General features: G+C 46.4%; 1 protein-coding gene across 1 annotated transcript in view; it reads left to right on the top strand.

The window, feature by feature from the left end:
- Positions 1 to 24,513, top strand: part of GOLGA1 (golgin A1) — a 266,236-nt gene that overhangs the window by 16,952 nt on the left and 224,771 nt on the right. The window contains exons 2-6 of the mRNA XM_029610990.1: positions 229 to 563; positions 4,224 to 4,314; positions 6,021 to 6,095; positions 12,888 to 12,985; positions 13,330 to 13,362. Coding sequence (XP_029466850.1) covers positions 429 to 563; positions 4,224 to 4,314; positions 6,021 to 6,095; positions 12,888 to 12,985; positions 13,330 to 13,362 — 432 coding nt within the window. The 5' untranslated portion in view covers positions 229 to 428. The remainder of the gene's footprint in view (positions 1 to 228; positions 564 to 4,223; positions 4,315 to 6,020; positions 6,096 to 12,887; positions 12,986 to 13,329; positions 13,363 to 24,513) is intronic.

A 24,513-nucleotide genomic window follows, 5' to 3' on the forward strand; every position in this document is an offset into this window, starting at 1 on the left:
AGGCCATCAAAGCAAGTGGCCACAGAATAAGAAAATACTTGAACATGGAACCTGCATCTTGTGCAGAGTGAAAGCAGCTCTTACATAGGAAATATTTAGCTTTGGAATAACTTTAGAAGTGCACAGTAATGGAATTTGTTAAAACAGTAGTATCTACATATATATATATATATATATATATATATATATATATATATATATATATATTTTTTTTTTTTTTATTCACAGACATGGTCATGCCATGAAAACACCAAAGGAGTTTTAACTCGTAGAAAAACTATGCAGCTGGAACTTTTTTAAAGCTGTAATCCTCAAGTGTTCCCAAACAGCTGACACTGACAAATTGATTTAAATCCGCGGACTGTGGAGGTGACTGTGCCTTAAAGTATCTTCTGCCGTGGTCATTTTGTGACCACGGCTACGTAAATATGTTTGCAAAACTGAAAAAGAAGATTGCAGAGGAAGCGGCTGTTGCCCCCCGACCTGGAGGGGCTGCAAGGATTCTCAGATCGGTCAGCAAAGAGTCCATCACCTCAGCAGGAGCAGACTCTGGGGATGACTTTGTAAGTATTGGTGTTCATGCGTTTGTACAGCCCGTTTATTCAAATTGTTTTGCCATTTAATAAGGGTCATGTTCATTAGAACAGAAGTAGAGGTCTATTGGTGTCTATTTAGGTTTTCTATATGGAGAAATTTGACTGGCCGTCTTTTATATAATAATTATAAGAATTTCATCTATGCCAACTGCTCTTCAGTCCTGCTTTGGAGTGTGATGCCATAATAATGCCCTGTTTTGTAGGGCTTTGCTATATGGTATCTTACATTTTCTTTCTTTTCAAAAATATTCTTTTAACACACACTATCTTACAGGAGATCCTTTAGATCCTCCTCTTGCTTCCAGTCTTTTTATTTATCTATTTATTTGTATATATATATATGTTATTTATTGCTAAGTTATTTTCTGTTATGTGTTTCAGTGTAAGCTGCCCTCCAGGCAACAGTTTTATTTCCTTGTAAACCGGTGCGATATGTATATTATACAGGAACATCGGTATATAAAAATTAAAAAAAAAAAAATATATATATATTTTTACATTTTAGCTAAAAAAACCCCACATTCTTGGTAGGAAATAGCAAAAGAATATTATCCAAAATATTGAAATTATCTAATGTCTTAATTTCATTATCTTAAATAAGGTAAGAGTAAAAGAAAATGGACAAAGCATACACAATGAAGTCCTCAAAAAAAAAAAAAAAAAAAAAAAGGCAGAATAAGGAAAAAAACCCTAAGAGGCAAAAAATGCATGTCGCATCAAGTTTCATTATCTGATCTTCTAAATGTACACCAAAACTTGACCATTTTCATACCTCAATCTATATAAAACCTTTTTTTGCAATAGCCGCTGAAATTTAAAGAATTTGTTTAACTGGGCTGTGTTTCTCTTCTGCTATTGACAGCTGAACTCAAATACACTATTGCTTGCACATCAAAAGAATGCATGAAGATGCTCTTACAAGAATTCTCTCCACAAACATCATTAACTTAATGACAAAGACTTGAAATACTCTTTCTAGGAATTTCCATCCATAATCCTGGCTGTGTTTTTTTTTTTTTTTTTGTAAATGCCCTTTGAAATCTGCAACCCCCCCCCCCCCCCCCCCCCCCCCCCCCCCCCAATAATTGAGTATAACTGTTAAGAAGACAAAGGGGGTGAGACTGGAGGCTGTTGGGAAGTTTACTAAAAAGCTAAGAGAGCCTAATAGGTGGTTATGAAACTGTACACTTTCCTACAGTTGAGAGCTACACTCTACATGTCTTTTTTTTTTTTTAATCAGTTTTAATGGCATTTTCATACAACAATGATCAATATGGAATCAAAGTTAGAGATAAATAGTCTTTGAGAGTCAGACTTTCTAAATAATCATCAGCATTGTAAGACTATAGTCACTTGTTGCATTAAAACATTGTCTCCTGCAGTGCTGCCGGGACATAACTTCACTCACACTCCTCCCCTTCCCCTAATTTGCATTGTACCGCTGTGATGCAGCCGGTATCGAGTACGGTAAGGCATTCTCACACGCAATAAAGCCACATCGCGGTTTGATAAATGACCCTGTAAGTTTGCCATACTAAAGAAAGGAGACCAAATATTCCCCCCAAAAAACGAGTTTTTCCTTCAGATCCCATATTAGCTTCTCCATCCTCACTGTATCACATATCTTTTCAGCTACTTAAACTAAATTTCATGTCTCATTTTTAATTTTTTTTAAGTGTACTGCTTTTCATCCATCAAGGCTGGGTGGATTTTTGCTTTATCTTGCAAAAACTCGGCCCGTCATCCTTTTTATGCAAACTTTCACAGAATGGCGCATCTGGACCTGAGTGCCTGGTTCTATCAGGCCCCACTGCATTAGCCAGTGAAAGGACAGAATCCGACAGAGGCGTCTTAACCTTTCCTTCACATGATCGTTCTGCTTTTGCTTGTGTTTTAATCAGTCTGTCAGAAATGGAAGCATTAATTTGCCCCCCCTTGTTGAGTCTTATTTTCAAAAGACTTTCTTCCATTCTTTATCTCAGGCAAATTTCTTTAGGATATAAGGCTTTATATGTTTCCTGTTAATTTCATATTGAGATCTGATTATTTTTGTAATCTTTTTTTTCCCCTTAAATAACTCATATATAAAATTGACATCTGAAAATTTCATGTTCTAAAGTAGAAGTACTGAGCCATGCCACATCTTGCATACAGGCACATATGCTGTTTGTTGCTTTTGAAAGCAAAAGATGCCTATTCTCGGGATGGCTGTTTATGAGTACATGATCAAATAGCATTAATGCAGTTTACAAATGTGCAGGGAGTATATTCAACATATACCTTCTTCCCATATGCCGTCTCCTTTCCGATCTTGGTCTTCTACATTTCATATATGCTGACGACATTCAGATCCTCATACCTATCACTGACACACTGCCTAATGCCATCAAGACCTGGGAGTCAGCCCTCACCTCTATCAACTCTCTGCTCACCGACAACTTCCTCGCCCTTAATATTGCAAAAACTGAGCTACTAGCCATTTCTCCCAACAATATCACCTTTCATCCATCTTCAACCAACTCCCCTACCCCACCTAGCACCTTCGCCTCTCATGTTCGTAGCCTCGGCATCATCTTAGACAATCATTTCAATCTAAAAAAGTTTATCAACTCAACCCTAAAAGAGGGTTTCTTCAAACTACATACTTTAAAAATAACTTAAACCCCTATTACACCTAAATGATTTTCGCACAATATTACAAGCCATCATTTTGTCTAAAGTCGATTACTGCAATGCCATTCTTCTAGGTCTCCCCAAAAACATTATCCAACCCTTACAGATACTCCAAAATGCTGCTGCCTGAATTCTCACTAATGTACATAAAAATGACCATATCACCCCCTTACTCAAACATTTGCCCTGGTTACCTGTAACATCCCGGATACAATATAAAGCCCTCACTATCATTCATAAATCTCTCCACATCAAGGATAAGCACTGGTTCAACGAACACCTCTACTTCCACGATTCTGGCAGACCCACCAAAAAACAACACATAGCCACCTTACACACACCCTCCCACAAAATGACGAAACTGAAGTCCACTGCTGGCCCTACGCTTTGGAATAACATGCCCCCCACTCTGTGTCAGGAACCATGCTATAAGAAATTTAAACAGAACCTCAAAACATGGCTCTTCAAGCAAGCCTTCACTTGAACTATCCACTTTACCTCCCTCCCCCCTGATTTTTAGTCACCCACACCCCACCTCCATGTCCTTATTTACCACTCTCCCGTTAATCATCTTCTTCCTTCTCAGTTATGTATGTATTTTGTTTGTTATATAACGACCATATAATCTTAACTAAGTTTGATCTAGTATATATATCTCTCATTACTATTAGTTACAAAGTTTCCTAAGTTATATGTATAGCCTGTTGCTGAATTGTTGTTTCCCTGTAAACCGATTAGATGTTCCAAACGATTATCGGTATATAAAAATACTAAATAAATAAATAAAACAAATAATATATTGTCCCATGTCACCCAGTCAAAGCTTTTCTTACATGACTTCCTAGGTGAGAATGTTTCAGGGCATTTAATGCAGTTTTATTAAATTGCATTTGCATTTTACAGATAATAAATGTGAGTCACTTAACATTTACTTTTCCTTTCTAAACTGCAAAGGCATCAGATGGAAGCAGCTCTCGAGAAGATCTCTCATCCCAGCTCTTCAGAAGAAATGAGCAGATACGGAAACTGGAAACCAGACTCTCCAGTACGTGGCATTTTGTACCGTGTCACTTCTAGAAGTTACTAGATCAGTGCAAGAAAAAGGTTCCCCTCCCTCTCCCACAAGCAATTAGCTCAAAGCTGTTATTTAATTTACAGTCTGCTTTTTATTGCAAATGTTTGCATACTTTTTGTTGCATATGTCAGTTAAACAAAAAGAAAAGGTATTATCTGTAGGGGAGAGATACAGAAACTGAAGTACTTCATCTATTTGAGAAACTTATTGATAATTACACACCTAGACAATGTTTTTTGTTTTTTTTTTTTAATGGATCAGGCCATAGTAATGTTGCTTCAAGTGTGAATGGTCTCCTCCTTTCTGATATAGAGAGGCTTGAAATTGTATACCATTTAGGGTGTGGGCTGGACAATTCTTAGCCCAGAAAGTGGATTAATAATGCCTCTCATGGTAATAAGCAACTAGCAAATCCTGTTTGGGCTATAACATTTTGATGACTAGGTGGATCGTCCTCAAAGTCAGTGCTTCTCAACCCAGTCCTCGGGGCACACCTAGCCAGTCAGGTTTTTAGGATATCCACAATAAATGCAGGAGAGTGATTTGCATGCACTGCGAGGACTGGGTTAAGAAGCACTGCTCTAAGATAACACTTTAGCAGGAGTTATACTATATTATGTCCTTTACTTGGGTGTAATTTTCAAGCTCTTCAGCTATATTGCTACGGTGTGTGAACTGTGACAAAAATCTCATATTGAAGCACCATAAATACCATTCACTGTTTCTTTTGCTAATTGGAAATTCCAGAAATACAGACATTTTGGCAGAGAAACCTTATCCAAACTTTTTTCTATTGTAAAGGTTTCTAGCAATGCCCTCATCCTTTGGTCCAAATCGCCCCTGTTTTCTTTATAAAAATAAGTTGTCCTGCTGTTCTTGGATACCCTTAAGCTGCAGATCCTTTTTGCCTTTTCTAGGAATTTATGAGAAGTCATGCATATCCAGTTGACTACTTCCCACTTGTATGTCTGGTTAGTAGAAGATCTCCTAAGTTCTAGAAGTAGAAAGCAAGAAGATATAGTATCATGCAGGCCATTTAACTGCAAACAGAGTATGGAAAAATGCAAGACCAGAGGAACATGACTTATGGGTTGTGCCGTGACAAAACAGGAAATGGGAATTCCCAATTCCTGCATGAGCAGAGAGCAGACCTTTCCCCCCCTGCCCTGCTTTCTACAACTAGAGTGTATGACCTCAGAAATTGAAGGAGTGAGTGTTTTTGGGGCAAGGGGCAATCCTATTCTTGTAGTTAATAATCATATGTGCTGAAGGAAGGTATGATTAGGAATAGCCACAGGCATTTTGATATCATATAACTTTTTCCCCTCTTGAGGTCTTGCATATGAGAGAGAATTTACGTCTGGCATAGCTGAACTGAGTGACAGCCTTCCCTTCATGTGTCAGAGACAGCACCATAGTATCATTTAATTTCTTTCAGCCATTTCCCTCTCTGAATGGTCCATAGGCCAGGTGTATGGCATTTTGTTTTTCATGGTTAAGGCAAGGCGGTTGGCCTAGTGTTCCTTAACAGGAATGATTTCTGGTGAAGAAAATCATTAGCATCTTCCACTTATCATTTTGTATTGTTTTTTTTGTTTTGTTCTTTTTATTTCCTTCCCCTTTTGTGTGTCTGTCTCTGTCTTTTCCTGGTTTGTACTTCTCCTGCCTTACCCAAGATTCCGCTGAGCAGGTCCGAAACCTGCAGAAGATAAAAGAGAAGCTTGAAATTGCATTAGAAAAACACCAGGATTGTACGTATTTTTTTTTCTACTGCCTTCCTTTATTTCTTTTTTTTGTGTTTTATTTATAACTTCTCAGATAAAAATTGTCAGCTTTTTCTTTTTACGGTTATATATGTATTGTGTGCTATAATATTTTTTGTGCTTTTTTTTTTTTCCATTCAACACTGATTTTTTTTTTAAGCCATTGAAAATAGTTGTTTTTGGCAGTTGATAAAATATAAAAATTTTGAATGCCAGATGAATTGGTTCTTCAAATATGAAAACAAAAATAACATTGCCTTTATAATGGACTGATAATGGAGCTTTGAGCCTGCTGGAGATGATGAAAATACTAAATGTAGGTTTGCTGTTTCAGAGCACTTGGAAGTTTGGGGGCCATAGGGGGGAGGGTTTCCATTCATTAACTGGTTTGATGGATTCTGGAAGAAGATACTACTTTAAAGTGTCCATTCCATGCTGAAAATCACCTGATAACGCTGCAGAGCCAACAGGCTTGCCATCAGAGCTGGTCTGCTATCTTGTAAACACTGCCTGCAGAAACATTAAGCTGACCATGGCTTTACAAATGCAAACTGAAAAAAACTAAAACCATTTTTAAATCTCTCATTTTGGACATACATTGCTTCCTGCTATTTACCTTTTTTCTATTCAAACTGCAGAAATAAGGGTCAACAAACAAGTTGTGGGTGAGACCTTTTATTAGACTAACTCAGTATATGTGTGCTTCTAATAGCTATGCTCCCTTCATCAGGTCAGTGATCCAGTTGATATAGTGTATTTGGATTTTCAGAAGGCATTTGACAAAGTTCCTTATGACAGCCCTCAGAAAATTAAAAAGTCAATAAGATTGGTAACTGGTTAAAATGTAGGAAACAAAAAGTAAGACTAAATGGTCAGTTTTATCAATGGAAAGAGGTAAATAGTGGATCACCCCCAGGGATCTGTACTGGAGCAACAAATGAAGTTATCAAATTTGCAGATGACACAAATATTCAAAGTAATTAAAACACAAGCAGATTGAGGAACTGTAAAAGGACCTTACCTAACTAGGAAACTGGATATTTCAATGGCTGATTAAATGTAATGTCAACAAGTAGCGATTGTCAGGTTAAGGGTCCCTCTCCCCTTCCCACACCCTCCAGACACAACACAGTTCTCTTCTGTACTTGAATGCAAGGGTTTTACAAAATACAAGTTTCTTTACAGGTGGCTTTGAATCAGATCTAGCAATCCATTGCTCATTATGAGCAATAGTCCAGGTCTGATCCTACCAGGTTGATTCACCAGTATTTCTGTCCAGAGTGCAAGCATTTTTCTTGCAGCAGCTTCACAGCACAGCCCTCAGCCATTAAGTTGTCAGAACACTGGGCCTTTCCCAGCAACACCTTTTTGAACCCTGGGGACCAATCCAGATCTTCAGGGCCATGTCCCTGGTTAAAAATTGTCTGAGGCTCACACAGTTTAAGCCACTTTGCAGCCTCACTCACAGCGCACTAGCATCTGATCGGGTAGATCCTAGTTCAAAGCCCACCAAATATCTTTTTGTCCTGGCAGTAATGCTGATTAGAGAAAAATAATTCTAACTATGGAAACACTATGCTGGGTTCTGTATTGAGTCACCACCCAGGAAAAGAATCTTGTCATTGTGGTCAGTACGATGAAATCCTTAGCTCGGTGTGTGGCAGTCTATCCTGGATTTGAAGCATATCAACAAGGGGTTGAGAGTGCCTCAGTCCTGCATGGAAACTTTGAGGTTGGTTAGAATGGCAGTGATGTAAGGAGAGTTTCTGACTTCTCTGGACCTGACAGAGAAATACCTCTATATTCCTGTCAGGAGGGAGGATCAGAGATTACTGAGGTTTGCTGTCTCAGAGGGTCATTTCCAGTTCAGGGTGCTTCCATTTGGGCTGTCCATAACTCCCAGAGTCTTCTCAAGGGGTGCTGACAGTGGTGGCAGCAGCCTTTTCCAGGAGGAGATTTTAGTTTATTCCTAACTAATCTAAACAAAATCCGAGGAAGAGAGCTACTGTTCCACCACCGGGGTGATACAACTGTAACAGGCTGGGTGGTAAACTTTGGAAAGAGCAAGTTGGAATATCTGAGAGTTCACTTCAACAGTGGCCAGATATCAATGATACAGGAGAGAATTCTGAAGCTTCTGAAGTGTACTTTCTCTCATGCAGGATCGGAATCCCAAAATGGGACTATTTTCATGTCCTGGGATCCATAATGGTAGCACTGTACTTGGTACCTGGGCAAAAGTGCACATCCTTCCCCTGCAGAGATCCTCCTATCTCAGTGGTCCTCTCAGTCTCAAGTAATCAGGGAGGTGAGGTAAGAGATTAATTTAGCCAAAAGAACATCTTTCAAAAAATGGAAAAGGGATCCAAATGAAGAAAACAGGAAACAGCATAAGTAGTGGCAAGTAAGATGCAAAGCATTGATAAGAAAGACGACAGAATTTGAAAAGAAGCTTGCTGTGGAAGCAAAAACTCATAATAAAAACTTTTTAAAGTACATTTGAAGCAAAAAGCCTGCAAGAAAGTAAGTTAGGCTATTAGATGATCAAGGGGTAAAAGGACACTTAAGGGAAGGCAAGACTATAGCAGAGAAATTAAATGAAATGTTTCTTCAATCATCAAGGAGGAAGATATAAGGCAGATTACCCATGTCAGAAGTGATATTTAAAGAAGATGATTCAGAGGAACTGAAACAAATCTTGGTGATGTAATAGGTCAAAAATTGACAAACTGAAAAGTAGCTAATCAGATGTTATACATCCCAAAGTGCTGAAAAAAATGAAATTGCAGACCTATTAGTTTACAGATTACTATCATTAAAATCAGCTATAGTACCTGAAGATTGGAGGATGGCTAACATAATGTCAACCTTTTAAAAAGGGTTCCAGGGATTTTCTAGGAAACTATAGACCAGTGAGCCTGACTTCAGTGCTGGGAAAAATGGTTGAAATGATTATAAAGAACAAAATTTCTGTACATACAGATAGTCATAGTTAAATGGAGCAAAGCCAAAATGGATTTAGCCAAGAGAAGATTTACCTCACCAATCACCTGCATTTTTTGAAGATGTGGATAAAGGTGAGCCAGCTGATACACTACATCTGGATTTTTCGAAAGAGTTTGATAAAGTACTTTGTGAAATTCTTCAGGAAATTAAAAAGTCATGGGATAGGAGGCAATGTTCTATTATGGATTGAGATCTGGTTAAAAGATAGAAAACAGAGTAGAGCTAAATGGTCAGTTTTCTCAATGGAGAAAGGTAAATAGTGGAGTGCCCCAGGGATCTGTGCGCAGACTAGTGCTTTTTAACATATTTATAACTAACCTAGAGATGAGAACAAATGAGCTGATCAAATTTGCTGATGATAAAAAAAAATTAGTCAAAGTTTTTAAATCACCAGAGAAAGTGAGAAATTGCAAGAAAACCTTGTGACTCTGAGAGACTGGGCATCCAAATGGCAAATAACATTTAATGTATACAAGTGCAAAGTGATGCACATAGGGAAAGGGTATCACAAATTATAGCCTCACAATGCAAGATTCCACATTGGAAGTTGCCACCCAGGAAAAGGATCTAGGTATTGTCGTGGATAATGTGTTGAAATTGGCTCCGTGTGCAGCAGCCATGACAGCAAATAAAATACTAGGAATTATTAGGAAAGGAATGGAGAATAATCCATATGCCTGTGTTGCTCCATGGTAAGACCGTACCTTGAGTATTATGTACAATTCTGGTCACCATATCTCTAAAAAGAAATAGCAGAATTAGAAAAGGTACAGAGAAGAGTGACCTAAATGATAAAAGGGATGGAATGACTCCCCTATGAGGAACGACTAAACAGGTTAGGGCCCTTCAGCTTGGAGACGAGAAGGCTGAGGAGAGATATGATAGAAGTCTGTAAAATGAGTGGAGTGGAACAGGTAAATGCAAATAGGTTGTTTACTCTTTCATAAAGTACAAAGATTAGGGGACACACAATGAAGTTATTAAAAAATACATTTAAGACAAATAGGAGAAAATTATTATTTTTTACTCAATGCAGCATTAAACTCTGGAATTCGTTGTCAGAGGATGTGGTAAAAGATTTTAATGTTGCTAGGTTTAAAAAAAGGTTTGGGAAAGATTATGGAAGAAGAGTCCTTAAACCATTATTAAGTTGGACTTGGGGAAATCCACTGCTTATCCCAGGAATAAGCAGCATGGAATCTTATCAACTTTTTGAGATCCTGCTAGTACTTATGACCTGGATTGGCCACTATTGAAAACAGGATACTGGGCTTGATGGACCTTTGGTCTGACCCAAAAGGCAAATCTTATGTTCTTACTCTTTGAGACTTCTGGTCTTGGAGTAGACACAGGGCAATTTGAACTGATGGCAAGATGTGAGGAATCTGGAGGTGAGAATGGACCTGGAGACTTTGGATTGGGTCATGTTAATGAATGATACCAGCCTGTTTGGCTGGGGGGTGCCCACTGTTTGAGGATAGGTGGCACATGGGACATTGAGCCCGCTGAACATTGGCTAGTCCATAAATCATTAAACGAGCCATAAGAAAAGACTTGCAGGAATTTGTTCACCTGGTTTAAAGTCAAGCAGTGCGAGTTCTGTCAGACAACGCCACTATAGTGGCATATGTCAATCACCAAGGCAGTACAAGGAGTTCTCAGGTGGTTAAGGAAGTGAATTCCTCATTGCTTTGCTGGATCTAATGATGACAAGAAGGAGTGCAAAGGTGGACTGGTTCTTCAGCCACAAAAGAGAAAAAGATTTGAAGGGTCTGGATGCTTGGCCTTCCCATGGACTTTTGTCTTCTCCTCCACTTCTAGTGGGTCAGGTCCTACAGAAGATAGCTGGATTCTGGAATCTAGTGATTCTGGAGGCACCAGATTGGCACTGTCACCCCTGGTATGCAGATTTGATGAGCATCAAGGAGGGAGAGGCCTTTAGATTGCCACAAAAAAGGGGCTTTCTGCTTCTGTGTCCAGTCGTTTGCGAAAATCCATATCCATTCTCTCTTACTGCATGGCCATTGAGAGGACATGTCTAACGAAGAAAAGTTACCCTGAAAAAGTGGTTTCCACTCTTTTACCAGCTAGCTTATGTGAGGATGTAGAAGGTTTTTTATGCTTGGTGTGCAGACAGAGGTTTGTCACAATGGAAGTGTCAGTGGTATCAATCTTAAACTTTTTTACTAGAAGGTCTGGAGAAGGAACTAGGAGTTAATTCCCTTAAAGTGCAGGTGGCAGCTTTTGCTTGCTGTAAGGAAAGAGTTCTGCTTCAAGAAATGCCTTGCATTTCTTGAAGCGGGTGAAGCATATATGCCCACCCCCCTTCCCTCCCTCCTAGAGAACTAGTTCTTTTATGGAATCTATATTTGGCTTTAAAATTTTTTGTCTGGCACTCCTTTTGAACCCCTTAAGAAAGTATCTCTGAAAGAATTAACTCTGAAGACAGCGTTTTTGATAGCAATTTGTTCAGTGAAAAAGATTTTGTTGCTACAAGCTCTCTTGTAGGGAAACATTTTGGGGGTTCTCTGAGGAAGTGGTATATGTCTGTATTGTACCCTCCTTTTTTCCTGAGGTGATTTTGCAGTTTCACCTGAACCAGATGAAGTTTCTCCCATTTTTCAGGAGGGATTCATCAGGAGAAAGTAGTGAAGAGCTTCACTGGTTTGACATATGCAGAGTACTGCATTCTTTGAAGGTGTCCAGCTCCATCAAGAAGTTGGATCATTTGTCCTTTTTAGTGGGCCAAGGAAAGGGGAGGTGGCTTTCAAGCCCATTGAATTAAGAAAGCTATCTGTTTCGTTTACATTTCTAAGGGGATGGCTTCTTCTAGAGGATTGAGGGCTCATTCTACCAGGGGCCAAGATTCTTCTTGGGCAGAACTACAACTAGTCTTTTTCCCTTGGAGATTTGTAGGTCAGTAATTTGGCCCCCTTGCCTTCGTTCACAAAGCATTACCATTTGGATGTCTTGAGTAGCAGAGGATGTCGCATTTGGCTCAGGCTTTCTGAGAGCAGGTCTTGCAGGATTCCACAGAGTCTGAGGAATGGCTTTAATACATCTCACTCATCTGGACTGGTCTATCAAGGACGCTAAGGCAGATGAAATATGTAATGTTACCTGCTAATTTCCTTTCCTTGAATCCTGTCAGATCAGTCCGGAGCCCTCCCCCCCCCCCCACCCCCCAGTCTTCTGGTTACATCAGCTGATCCCATCTGTTGTGCATACAGTAATGTTACTGAGGCGTGTTCTCAAACTTACTGAAGAATTTTACTGTAAATAGTTGTTATATTACAGTTCTTTTCTATGAGACATTGTGTTGGCCCCTGAGGTTTGAGATTTAGATGTTCCTGTCCCTGAGAAGCCTCTGGTGAGGGTTTCTTGGGGAGGATATATTTGATTGAAACTTGTTACAGAAATACTGGAGGCTGAGGTAAGCACGGAATCCTATATAAGCTGACATCAACAAACCAGTTGCTCTCTGCCTCCATCTGCTGGTAAGAGAGTATAACCGACTGGTCTGGCAGGACTCAAGGAAAGGAAATTAGCAGGTAAGTCTAAATTTGACCTTAAGTAGCATGTCCTCCTGTTTCCTCTGACAATCTGCTTCTGATTTGCTTCTTGATTATTTATTTTCTCAATAGTAAAATGTTATAAGACACATTTACTTGAACCTTAGTTCCTTGCTTGCTTAAGTTTAAAAAGATGCTGACTATAGAAATGCCACTTTTTACATCTCATAAAACTTTAGGTTGTATGTCTTCTTTTTCTTAGCTTCAATGAGGAAGCTCCAAGAACAGAATGAACTATACCAGACCAGCCAAGCAAAGATGGCAGAAGGAATGGCTTTAGCTTTAGGAAAAAAAGACCAGGTAATATAAGGATATAGGAATAAATCTCCCAGAAACCTACATGTAACTGAGAATATATCATGTAGACTTTCTGAGCGATTTTTGTTTCTTATGGGCAGGGGGTACAGGTGCAATAAATTTAATGTTGGTCTTGTACTTGGTATTGCTGATCATTTGTATTATCCCATGACACGTATGTGGGGTACAAGCAATACATTGGGACACTGACTAGTGTCCTGTTTAAAATATTGTTTTGTAAATGAAATTCTATAATTTTGCCTGCTTTGTAAGATAAACAACACTTTTTACATTTTCTAGTAAATGATATTTTAAGCTCTTATTATCAGCTGTGTTTTGTTTTTAAGGAGTGGATGGGAAAGTTAGCTGACCTTGAAAAGGTAAGTGCATTTCTGCAAGGAAAACTGGAATCTCTGGGTAATAAACTTCTATTGAGGTCTGATTGTAGTCCATGCTATATGGTATGTGATTGTTTGAAAAATGTTATACCAGAGTAAACACTGTATATCCACTAGCCTGGAGTGTGAGGAAAGGATGTCGCATCATTCTGTGATGGTCCTCTGACTTGCTACTGCAGTGAGGCAACTGTTCCTGTTCATACCCCAGATCAGTCCAGACAAGTGGGTTTTGCATCCCTACAGCAGATGGACCCAGAGAACAAAACTTTGAGGCACTGCTACATATCCAAAAAGTGCCACTTGCAGTCCCTCAGTATTTCTCTGTCTCCAGCAGATGGTAGGGGTGCAAACATGAAGCTGACAGAAAAAAGAAAAATAGAGAGAGAAAAGATTTGGATTTAGGAAGTTGGATTGAAGCTCCCTGAGATGTTAGGTATCTTTGTGGACCATCCCTTGGGTTGAGCCGGGCGACCTGGGGGTTGGAAACCTCTGCCTGCTGTAGCCCACTGCTTCTGGAAGCCTTGATAGCCAGGGGACTGGCTCCCTCTCTGCCTCTGAGGTCTCCTCCTGTGAGCCGCTGTCTTCTGGTCAGGGAAGTAATTCTGTTTTTGTTTCTTTTAAATTGTTAAAAAAAAAAGTTGTTATCAGATTAGGAGATTCAGTCTGTGGCTCGGGAACTGGGGCGTCTCGTTGATGGGAACTGCCTGGGATCAACAGGAGGGAGAAAAAGATGAAGTGCTGTTGGTTTTTCCCCAGTGAGGAAGCCAACTGTGCAGAGCAGGTGTACTGCGTGCCACTCAGGCTGACACAACCGCGCGGTTCAGTAACTCAGCCATGTGTATGGCCTGCTTTGGGGCATTGGCATGCTTAGGCTGCGATTGTGTCGTTAGCAGCTGCGTGGGTGATGGTGCTGAAAACAGACATGGCAACATGCAAGTCGTGCAGGCTCTGGTCAGTGAGGCTCAATTCCCGCACTCTCTGTAGTGGCTACATGTCAGGGGAAGAGAGGGCCTCCAGGTCTTTGGGGGCCACGGCTAAGGTTCTGAGGGGATCCACTGGTTCCCTGTACGTACCTGGATCAGTCCAGACAGTGGGTTATGTCCCCAATCCAGCAGATGGAGTCAGTCAAAGCTTCGAGGGGGCGTCACCATTAGTGCTACTACCCCCTCTGCAGGAGTTCAGTATCTTCTGACTCCAGCAGATGCGAGTAGGGAATCCGGGTTGCTCCCGATTACCTTAGGCTTTTCTTGTATTTCTTGTATTCCTTTTCTGGTTTCTTTCTGCCTACTTCTTTTTGGATCAAGTTTTGTTTAAAAAAAAAAAAAAAAAAAAAGCAGTAAAGTGAGTTAGAGGGTTCTAATTGGGAGGCGTGGCTTCCCTCTGTGTTTGTCTGCCTTTTTCCTTCTCTCGTTGCGAGCGGGGTAAGTGCAGTGTTGTTTTTCTGTTTCTTTCCCTGCAGCTTTTCTTCGACGGAGGGGCTCGCGGAGGCCAGTAGGACCTGCCCCTCTGTGTTCTCTCCCTTGCCCGCGGCCATTTTCGCGGCTCCTCGTGGGCTGCGGAGGCAGGCAGGGAGTTCGTCGTTGGCGGGTCGCGCGGCCAGGAGGCCCCCCCGCGGTGCCGTTTTCGTCTGTTGGCGGGTTGTGCAGGCCGTCCGGGCCCCCCCGCAGCGGCGTTTCCGCTCTCAGCCCCCCCCCGAGGCTCTGCCGGGTGTTGTTTTTGCCTGCCGGGACCGTTCCCTTGACGGCTCCGATGCCGCGGCCAGCGCGCTGCGCTGCTTGCGGCGAGCCGGGCTCGCGGATCTCGAGGGAGGGCATCTGTGCGAGGTGTCTCCCCGGGGGGGAAGGCACCTCGCGGCCCCTCAATGATTTTCCTCTTTTGGCAGGCTTGCCCGGGCGGCGTGGGCCGGCCCCTCCCCCATTCCTGGCGGGAACGGCGGCCATATTACATACTGTGCGCCCTGAAGGGGAACAGGCAGCGCTTGGGGCCGGGGATGCAGGGGAATCTCCTCCACGTTTATTTCCAGTATCGGACCCGGAGGCAGCCCCGCAGGGGCAGGTCTCCCCGGGCCCCCCCCCCTCGGAGCCCCCCTCGGGTAGGCTGGGGTTTTCCCCGGAGTTTATCCTTTTGATGCACACGGCATATCTGCAGGGCCTTGATGCTCCCACGGGACCTCCTCCAAGCAAGATACTGCGGCCCTCGCCACCTTCCCAGGCCCCCCCCGCTCCGGCGGGTGTGGGGGCCCCTCCACTTACCGCTCGCGCCCGGCTCCCGGTGGGCTCGGGGGCAGCGGGCACAGGACCAGGTTCCCCTGGATCGGACCCGGCGGATCCTGGTCAAGGAGACTCCACCTCAGAGGGTGATGATCCGCACACGCTGCGTCTGTTCCAGCGGGAAGAGCTGGATGACCTACTGCCACAAGTTATTAAGGAGTTGGACCTCGATCCACCGCCGGAGCCGCCCGCTCCCGTAGCGCCCGCTGTGGTCACTTCCTCAAAGAAGGGGGATCCGGTCTTGGCAGCCCGGAGGCCGAGAGCTCGGGCCTTTCCCATTCACGAGTCTTTCCTGCAGCTTCTCACCGGGGAGTGGGATGCCCCGGAAGCTTCCTTTAAGGGCAGCCGGACCATGGAGGGGCTTTATCCGCTGCCTGAAGATTTTCTCAATCTTATCAAGGTACCTAAAGTGGACTCCGCGGTGACAGCGGTCACGAAGAGGACGACCATCCCAGTGACGGGGGTGCGGCCTTAAGAGACGCGCAAGATCGCAAGTTGGAAGTCTTCCTCAAGCGGGTATTCGAGGTCTCCGCGGTAGGATTGCGAGCGGTGATGTGTAGTTCGCTGGCACAGCGGGCCAGCCTCCTCTGGGTGCAACAGCTGCTCACCTCTCAGGTCCTACCGCCTGGGGAGGCCGCCCAGGCGGATAGACTGGAAGCTGCGGTTGCCTATGGGGCTGACGCCTCCTACGACCTGTTTCGGGTCCTCGCCCGCTCCATGGCCTCGGTAGTAGCGGCACGCCGCCTCCTATGGCTCCGCAACTGGGCGGCGGATACCTCCTCCAAGTCGAGTCTGGGCTCCCTGCCATTCAGGGGCAAGTTTCTGTTCGGGGAGGATTTGGATCAAATCATCAAGTCGCTGGGGGAAAACGCGGTTCATCGCCTGCCGGAAGACAGATATCGCTCCACCAGGGCGTTTCCGTCCTCTCGGACCAGGGCGCAACGGCGCTATCGGAACTACAGACCGGCGCCAGCCAGGCCCTCTGCCCCCAGGTCTCAGCCCTGGTCCCGCTCCTTTCGCGGGCGCCGCCCAGCGCGTCCCGCTTCCACAGCTGGGCAACCCTCTCCCAAGTCCTCTCAATGATGTTCAGCTCGCCCACTCCGCCGTCCCCAGGATCGGGGGACGGCTGGCGTTCTTCTACGAGGAGTGGGCGCGGATCACCACGGACCAGTGGGTCTTGGATACCATCGGACAAGGTTACGCGTTGGAGTTTGTCCGCGCTCCAAAGGGACGGTTCATATTCTCCCCTTGCGGCTCGGACACCAAGCGAAGGGCGGTGCAGTTGACCCTGGACAGACTTTGGGAGATAGGCGCCATTGCGCCCGTGCCCTTCGGAGAGGTGGGCTCGGGCCATTATTCCATCTACTTCGTGGTTCCAAAGAAGGACGGATCCTACCGGCCCATCCTGGACTTGAAGGAAGTCAACAAATCACTCCGGGTGGTTTGGTTCCGCATGGAAACGCTGCGGTCGGTGATCGCGGCGGTGCATCGCGGGGAATTCCTGGCCTCCTTGGACCTGACGGAGGCCTACCTCCACATCCCCATTCGCCGGGAGCATCACTGTCTTCTACGGTTCAAGATCCTGGATCAACATTTCCAGTTTGTGGCTCTCCCGTTTGGGCTAGCAATGGCTCCGCGCACCTTCACCAAGATCATGGTGGTGGTAGCGGCTTCCTTGCGGAAGGAGGGGATTCTAGTTCATCCTTACCTGGACGATTGGCTCATTCGTGCGAAGTCTTTTCGGCATGGCCAGGCGGCTGTGACCAGAGTCATAGAGTTCCTGCAGTCTCTGGGATGGGTGGTGAACTTCTCCAAGAGCTCCCTGGTACCCTCGCAACGCTTGGACTTCTTGGGGGCGACCTTCGACACCCGTCTGGGCGCGGTTTTCCTACGTCAGGACAAGGCGCAAGCCCTGCGGGAACACATACAGCGGTTCTCTGCGTTATCGGTTCCCACCGCCTGGGACTATCTGCAGCTCCTAGGGGTGATGGGTTCCACCATCGACATGGTCCCTTGGGCATTTGCGCACCTCCGGCCTCTACAGAGGGCACTTCTATCCCGTTGGAAGCCGCTCTCGCAGGACTACCAGGTGCTCCTCCCTCTGCCGCAGTTTGCCAGGAACAGTCTGGCCTGGTGGATGAATCCGGAGAATTTGGCCCGCGGCATGTCCCTCGATCTGCCAAATTGGGTCGTGGTAACCACCGACACCAGTCTCGTAGGCTGGGGAGCGGTCTGCGACCGCAGCACCACGCAAGGGACGTGGTCCGTGGAGGAATCGAAGTGGTCCATCAATCGCCTGGAGACCAGAGCGGTCAGATTAGCGCTCCAGCACTTCCTGCCACTCCTCCGGAACCGGGAGGTCAGGATCTTATCGGACAATGCGACGACAGTGGCCTATATCAACCGACAGGGCGGCACTCGCAGTCCGCAGGTCGCGCTCGAGGCAGAGTTACTGATGCAGTGGGCGGAGCGGCATCTGGCCCGCCTGGCGGCCTCGCACATCGCAGGCGTGGACAACGTACAAGCGGATTTCCTCAGCCGTCAGCTCTTGGATCCCGGGGAATGGTCCCTCTCCGACGAGGCGATGCAGCTGCTCGTCCGGCGGTGGGGATCCCCCCACCTGGATCTCATGGCGTCCGCACAAAACACCAAGGCTCCCCGGTTCTTCAGCCGCCGGAGAGAGCGAGGAGCGGAGGGCGTGGACGCTCTCGTACTCCCGTGGCCGGCCAACCTGCTTCTATACGCGTTCCCGCTGTGGCCACTGGTGGGAAGACTACTCCGCCACGTAGAGGCCCACCAGGGACCGGTGATCTTCGTCGCTCCGGAATGGCCAAAACGACCTTGGTTTGCGGACCTGCTTCAACTGGTGATCGACGGACCCATCCGTCTGGGACATCTCCCCCGCCTCCTTAACCAAGGCCCGGTATTTTTCGACCAGGCAGAACTCTTCTGTCTTGCGGCTTGGCTTTTGAGAGGCACCGCCTTCGGCGCCGGGGCTACCAGGAGGCGGTAGTGTCAACGCTGCTGCGCTCTCGGAAGACTTCGACGTCGGTAGCCTATGTGCGGGTCTGGAAGGTGTTCGAGCTGTGGTGTGCCGGACTGGACACGAGTCCCACTGAGGCTTCGGTTCCTCAGATCCTTCAGTTTCTGCAAGCAGGGGTGGACAAGGGGCTTGCCTACAACTCACTCCGGGTTCAGGTGGCCGCCCTTGGTTCTCGGCTACAACACCCGGATATTCTCCGTTTTCTCAAGGGTGTCAAGCACATGCGTCCGCCGGTGCGGAATCCTTGTCCCTCCTGGAGTCTCAACCTGGTGCTACGGGCCATGTCGGGACCTCCGTTTGAACCACTGCGGAATGCGACAATCAAGGATCTCACTCTCAAGGTGGTGTTTCTGGTGGCTATCTGCTCCGCTCGGCGCATCTCGGAGCTGCAGGCCCTGTCGTGCAGAGAGCCCTATCTCCGGTTCTCGGATTCCGGGGTTTCGATTCGCACTGTTCCCTCCTTTCTCCCGAAGGTGGTGTCCGCGTTCCATGTGAATCAGACGGTGGAGCTTCCTTCCTTCTCCTCTTCGGAGCCGAGGTCTCTCCGGCTTCTGGACGTCAAGCGCACCCTGCGCCTCTATCTGGAGGCTACGAATGATTTCAGGACTTCTGACCATCTCTTCGTCCTCTGGTCCGGCCCTCGGAAGGGCGCCCAGGCCTCGAAGGCGACCGTTGCCAGATGGTTGAAGGCTGGCATTGCCGCTTCCTACATTGGGGTGGGGCGGACTCCCCCGCCCGGTATTGTAGCGCATTCTACACGCTCTCAGGCGGCCTCTTGGGCGGAGACCCGCTCAGTCTCATCTCAAGAAATCTGTAGAGCGGCCACCTGGAAGTCGTTACACACGTTCTCGAGACACTATCGTCTTCACCTCGCGTCCTCGGTCTCTGGACACTTTGGGGAGCAGGTTCTACGAGCGGGTCTCGCAGGACCCCACCCGATTTAGGGATGCTTGGGTACATCCCACTGTCTGGACTGATCCAGGTACGTACAGGGAAAAGAAAATTATTACTTACCTGCTAATTTTCGTTCCTGTAGTACCATGGATCAGTCCAGACGCCCACCGCATTTGGGTCCTATTCCTGCTCGACGGTTTTACCGCTACGGGACGGGAGTATTTTCTGTCTCTCACGATTTTCTCAGTTTCTTTTTCACTGTTTGTCACAGTTCCGTTTTGGGGGTGACACGCTGACCTCTTGACCTCCCACCCGTTGGTGGGACGGGTACGGTTTTGTTGCTTAGGTTATGCGGCTGTTTTCGCCGTTACTTAAACTTGATCCAATCTGGGGGTTCTTTGTTTACTCGGGCTTTGATATACTCGATACTGAACTCCTGCAGAGGGGGTAGTAGCACTAATGGTGACGCCCCCTCGAAGCTTTGACTGACTCCATCTGCTGGATTGGGGACATAACCCACTGTCTGGACTGATCCATGGTACTACAGGAACGAAAATTAGCAGGTAAGTAATAATTTTCTTTTCAGCTGCACCCACGGGGGATCGCATTCGGACCCCTAGCCTTCAAGGAGCCTGGAGGTTCCCCTCTTCCCTGTAGTTCAGAGTACTAAGGAGGATCAGGATGGGGGAGGGGAGTCGGATGAAAGTCTGCTCGCTCAGGGGGCTGAGGATCCGGAGGAGTTTTCTCCGGATTTTCTCCTGCTTCTGCATAGGGCCTTCCTGGCAAGAAAGGGAGCAGGAAGGAAGACACCCAGAATGGCCAGCCAGGCCATTCTTCCAAGAGGCCAAGGATGGTTTCTGTGGGAGGTTCTGGAGATCTGCTGAGTCACCTGGGTCTGGCTCGCACAGGAACCGAGGGCGACCCAAGAGTTTTGGATGACTCAGATGATCTGCAGGAGGATCCTATGTCCCCGCACGGCCAGATGTGGGCACGGGTCCGAATACTGATCTTGATACTAACAAGGATGACCCTGATCCGGATGAGGTTCTGGTGACTGAGGGGGATGACCCTCGGGTGGTCCTCCTGTTTAAGAAGGAGGAGCTGTGTCCCCTCATTCCTTAGGTGTTGGAGGAGTTAGGGGTTAAGATGGCTCAGGAAGAAACTGATATTGGAGTGAATCCGGTCCTAGATGGGCTGCATAGTCCTCCTAGTGCCTTCCCATTGCCTAAGAAAATTCAGAAGCTGGTAAGCTGGGAATGGGACTTCCTGGAGGTGGGCTTGAAAGTCGGTAGGGCAAAGGCAAAGCTTTACCCATTGATGGAGGAGACCCTGGATCTCCTAAGGGTTCCTAAGGTGGATGTGGCAGTTTCTGCGGTGACCAAGAAGACTGCGATTCCAAGTAGCAGGCTCAGCTGCTCTGAAGGATATGCAAAACCACAAGTTGGAGATTCAATTAAAGTGCATGTTTGAGGTTTCTGCCTTAAGCCTCTGTGCCGCGGTTTGTGGCAGTACAATGCAGCGTGCCTGCTTGTGCTGGGTTCAGAAAGCGCAAGAGTAGTTTTCAACTGGGGTCAGTCGGCGTGTCTGGAGGCTGGAGTGGCTTATGTGGCAGATGTGCTGTATGACTTTGTGCGTACTTCCACCAGGGACATGATCTTGGCGATGGCGGCACGCAGACTTTTGTGGTTGCACAGTTGGTCGGCAGACATGCGGTCCGAATCCCAACTATGTAATAATCCCTTTAAAGGGAAGCTCCTGTTTGGGGAGGATTTGGATCAGTTGATGAAGACTGGGGGATCTGAGGATAAGAGGACTAATACAAAGGTTTTTCCGTCCCAGTCCCGTTTTCGGGATTCACGGTGGTTCCCTTCAGGTAAGGGTTCCACAGTTTCGGGGCCGAAACAGTCTTTGGGACGATAGTAGTCCTTTTGGGGTACCCACAGATCCTTGAGGAATGGTGCTAGTTCGGGTCCAGAGGAGGAAAGTCCGTGCAGTGAAGTCAGGGTCATCCACTCCTCCGTGGAAGCAGTAGGGGGCAGATTGTCCTGCTTTTACGAGGAATGTGCCAAGATTACCTTGGACCAGTGGGTTCTGGAGGTAGTAAGAGATGGCTACGCCTTAGAATTTTCGCGCCCAGTCAGGGAGGCCTTTCTAGAGTCCCACTACTCGTCTTGAAGCAAATGATAAGCAGAAGGGGGGACTCTGTAGAGTTTACCAAGCTTGAACACAATAGTTCCAGTCCCGCTGGTCAAGCAAGGACAGGGGAGGTACTCTGTTTATTTCGTAGTTCCAAAAAAGGAGAGCACCTTCCATCCCATTCTAGACTTGCAAAAGGTAAACGTAGCCTTACAGGGCTCGTGATTTTGCATGGAGATGTTGCGAATAGTGATAGCAGCAGTCCACAGAGGAGAGTTCCTGGCATCATTCTACCTGACTGAGGCTCACCTCCGAATTCCCATTCAAAAGGACCATCAGACGTTTCTGCAGTTCATGGTGCTGGGGCAGCACTTACAGTTATGGGCTCCCCTTTTGAGTTGGCTATGGCGCCCAGAACCTTCACGACGATGATGTTCGTGGTGGCGGCAGCCTTGAGAAGAGAGGGGATTTTAGTCCATCAATATCTAGATTGGCTTATTCGGGCAAAGATGGAGGAAGAGTGCAGTTCCATCTAGCGAGTGATAGACACCTTGAATTCACTGGGTTGGGTGATAAATGTATCGAAGAGTCACCTGGTTCTGACCCAGTCATTGGAGTATCTGGGAGCACACTTCAAAACCCAGAAAGGCAGGGTGTTTCTGAGAGCAGACAGATTGTCAAACTTGTAGGCGCAGGTGACGTGCCTGTTATGCCTGTCAGTACCAAAGGTCTGGGATTATTTGCAGGTTCTGGGCTCAATAACCTCGACATTGGATTTGGTTTTGGGGCCTTTGCTCACATGCAACCTTTGCAAAAGGCGCTCTTGTCCAGGTGAAATCCGATGTTGGAGGAATATCACATGCCTTTACCTCTTCTAAGAGAATCCAGGTCCATTCTTTCGTGGTGGCTCTCTCGACACAACCTGAAAAAGGGAGTGGATCTGGAGGCCCCGGACTGGGTGGTGGTGACCATAGACAACAGCCTCAAGGGTTGGGGGGCGGTGCACCTGGGATGGTCTGCCCAGGGTCTTTGGTCAACAGCGGAGGTGTCCTGGTCTATCAATCATCTGGAAACTAGGGCAGTCCACAGGGCCCTGGAGATTTTTCTGCCCTGGATCAAAGGTTAGATGTTTCAAATTTTCTCAGACAATGCAACAACAGTGGCATACATCAATCATCAAGGAGGGACGAGGAGTCACACGGTGGCTGTGGAGGCTCAGCAACTGTTTGTGTGGACGGAATGTCACCTCGAAGGAATAGTGGCATCTCACGTCATGGGAGTCGACAACGTGCAAGTGGATTTCCTTAGCAGGCAACAACTAGATCCGGGAGAATGGGAGTTTTCCTCGGATGCTTGGGATCATATTTCTGCCAGGTGGGGCGTTCCTCAGCTGGATCTCATAGCCGTGCGTGCCAATGCAAAGTTGGCAAGATTTTTCAGTCACAGAAGGGAGATCGGCTTGGAAGGGCTGGATGCTATAGTGTGCCCGCGGCCAACGGGAGTTCTGCTGTACATGTTTCCTCCTTGGCCACTCATCGGTCAAGTTTTATGGCGCATAGAGATGCATCCAGGGAAGGTGGTGCTGGTGGCACTGGAGTGGCCACGTCGGCCATGGTTTGCGGATCTAGGGTATCTTGCGATAGAGGGGCCTCTCAGGTTGGCTCACTTGCCAGGGTTGCTGCGGCAAGGACCCATATTTTTGGATCAGGAGGATCACTTTTGTCTCACGGCTTGGCTTTTGAGAGGTGACGGTTGTGCCTGAAAGGATATTCAGAACTAGTAATTTCCACATTATTCCAGGCTAGGAGACCATCTACTTCTATGGCGTATGTCAGGGTCCGGAAGGTATTTGAGTCCTGGTGTCTTCAACAACAGCTGGATCCTCTTGCTGTGGGCATCCCTCACATTTTGGTCTTTCTACAGCAGGGGTTGTCTAAGGGACTAGCCTATAGTTTGCTCCAAGTCCAGGTTTCAGCCTGGGGTTGCTTAGGGGGAAGTTATGGGGGAAGTCTTTGGCCTCTCATCCTGATGTGGTTCGATTCCTGAAAGGGGTTAAGCATTTGCATCCTCTGGTTCAGAAATAGTGCCTGGATTGGAACTTCAGTTTAGTTTTGTGGGTGCTCTGTGAGGCACCCTTTGAACCTTTAAGACGAGTGTCTTCGAAGGATCTGACTTTGAAGCCAGTTTTCTGGTGGCCATATGTTTAGCCAGATGGATTTCAGAGCTTCAGGTTCTGTCTTGTAGGGATTCTTTTTTGCGTATTTCTAATGACAGGGTGACATTGTGTACTGTCCCCTCTTTCTTGCTGAAGGTGTTTCTTCCTTCCATAGGAATCAGACAGTAGAACTTCCGGTGTTTCCGGAGTAGTCTAGGGAGTCCCCGCAGGATAGAGATCTTCATCTACCGGATGTGCATCGAACTCTGTTGTGCTATCTGAAGCTCTGTTGTGCTATCTGAAGGTCACTAACAGTTTTCGGCGGTCGGCTCACCTGTTTGCATTGTTTGGTGGAGCAAAGAAAGGAGAGAGCGCAGCTTTAAAAGTTTTATCTCGATGGCTATTTGCTCGGCTTATATTTGTAAGGGTTACGAAATTCCAGTAGGCCTGAGAGCACATTCTACCAAGAGCGCACAGGCAGCCTCTTGGGTGGACTGTCAGCTGGTGTCTCTCCAGGAGATATGTAGGACTGCGATGTGGTCCTCGCTTCATACTTTCACCAAGCATTACCAATTGGATGTTCGGGCGCAGGAAGATGCAACTTTTGGTGAAAGTGTTCTGCATGTGGGTCTTTC

Source organism: Rhinatrema bivittatum, chromosome 8 (genome assembly GCF_901001135.1).
Source record: "Rhinatrema bivittatum chromosome 8, aRhiBiv1.1, whole genome shotgun sequence".
Taxonomy (NCBI): Eukaryota; Metazoa; Chordata; class Amphibia; order Gymnophiona; family Rhinatrematidae; genus Rhinatrema; species Rhinatrema bivittatum.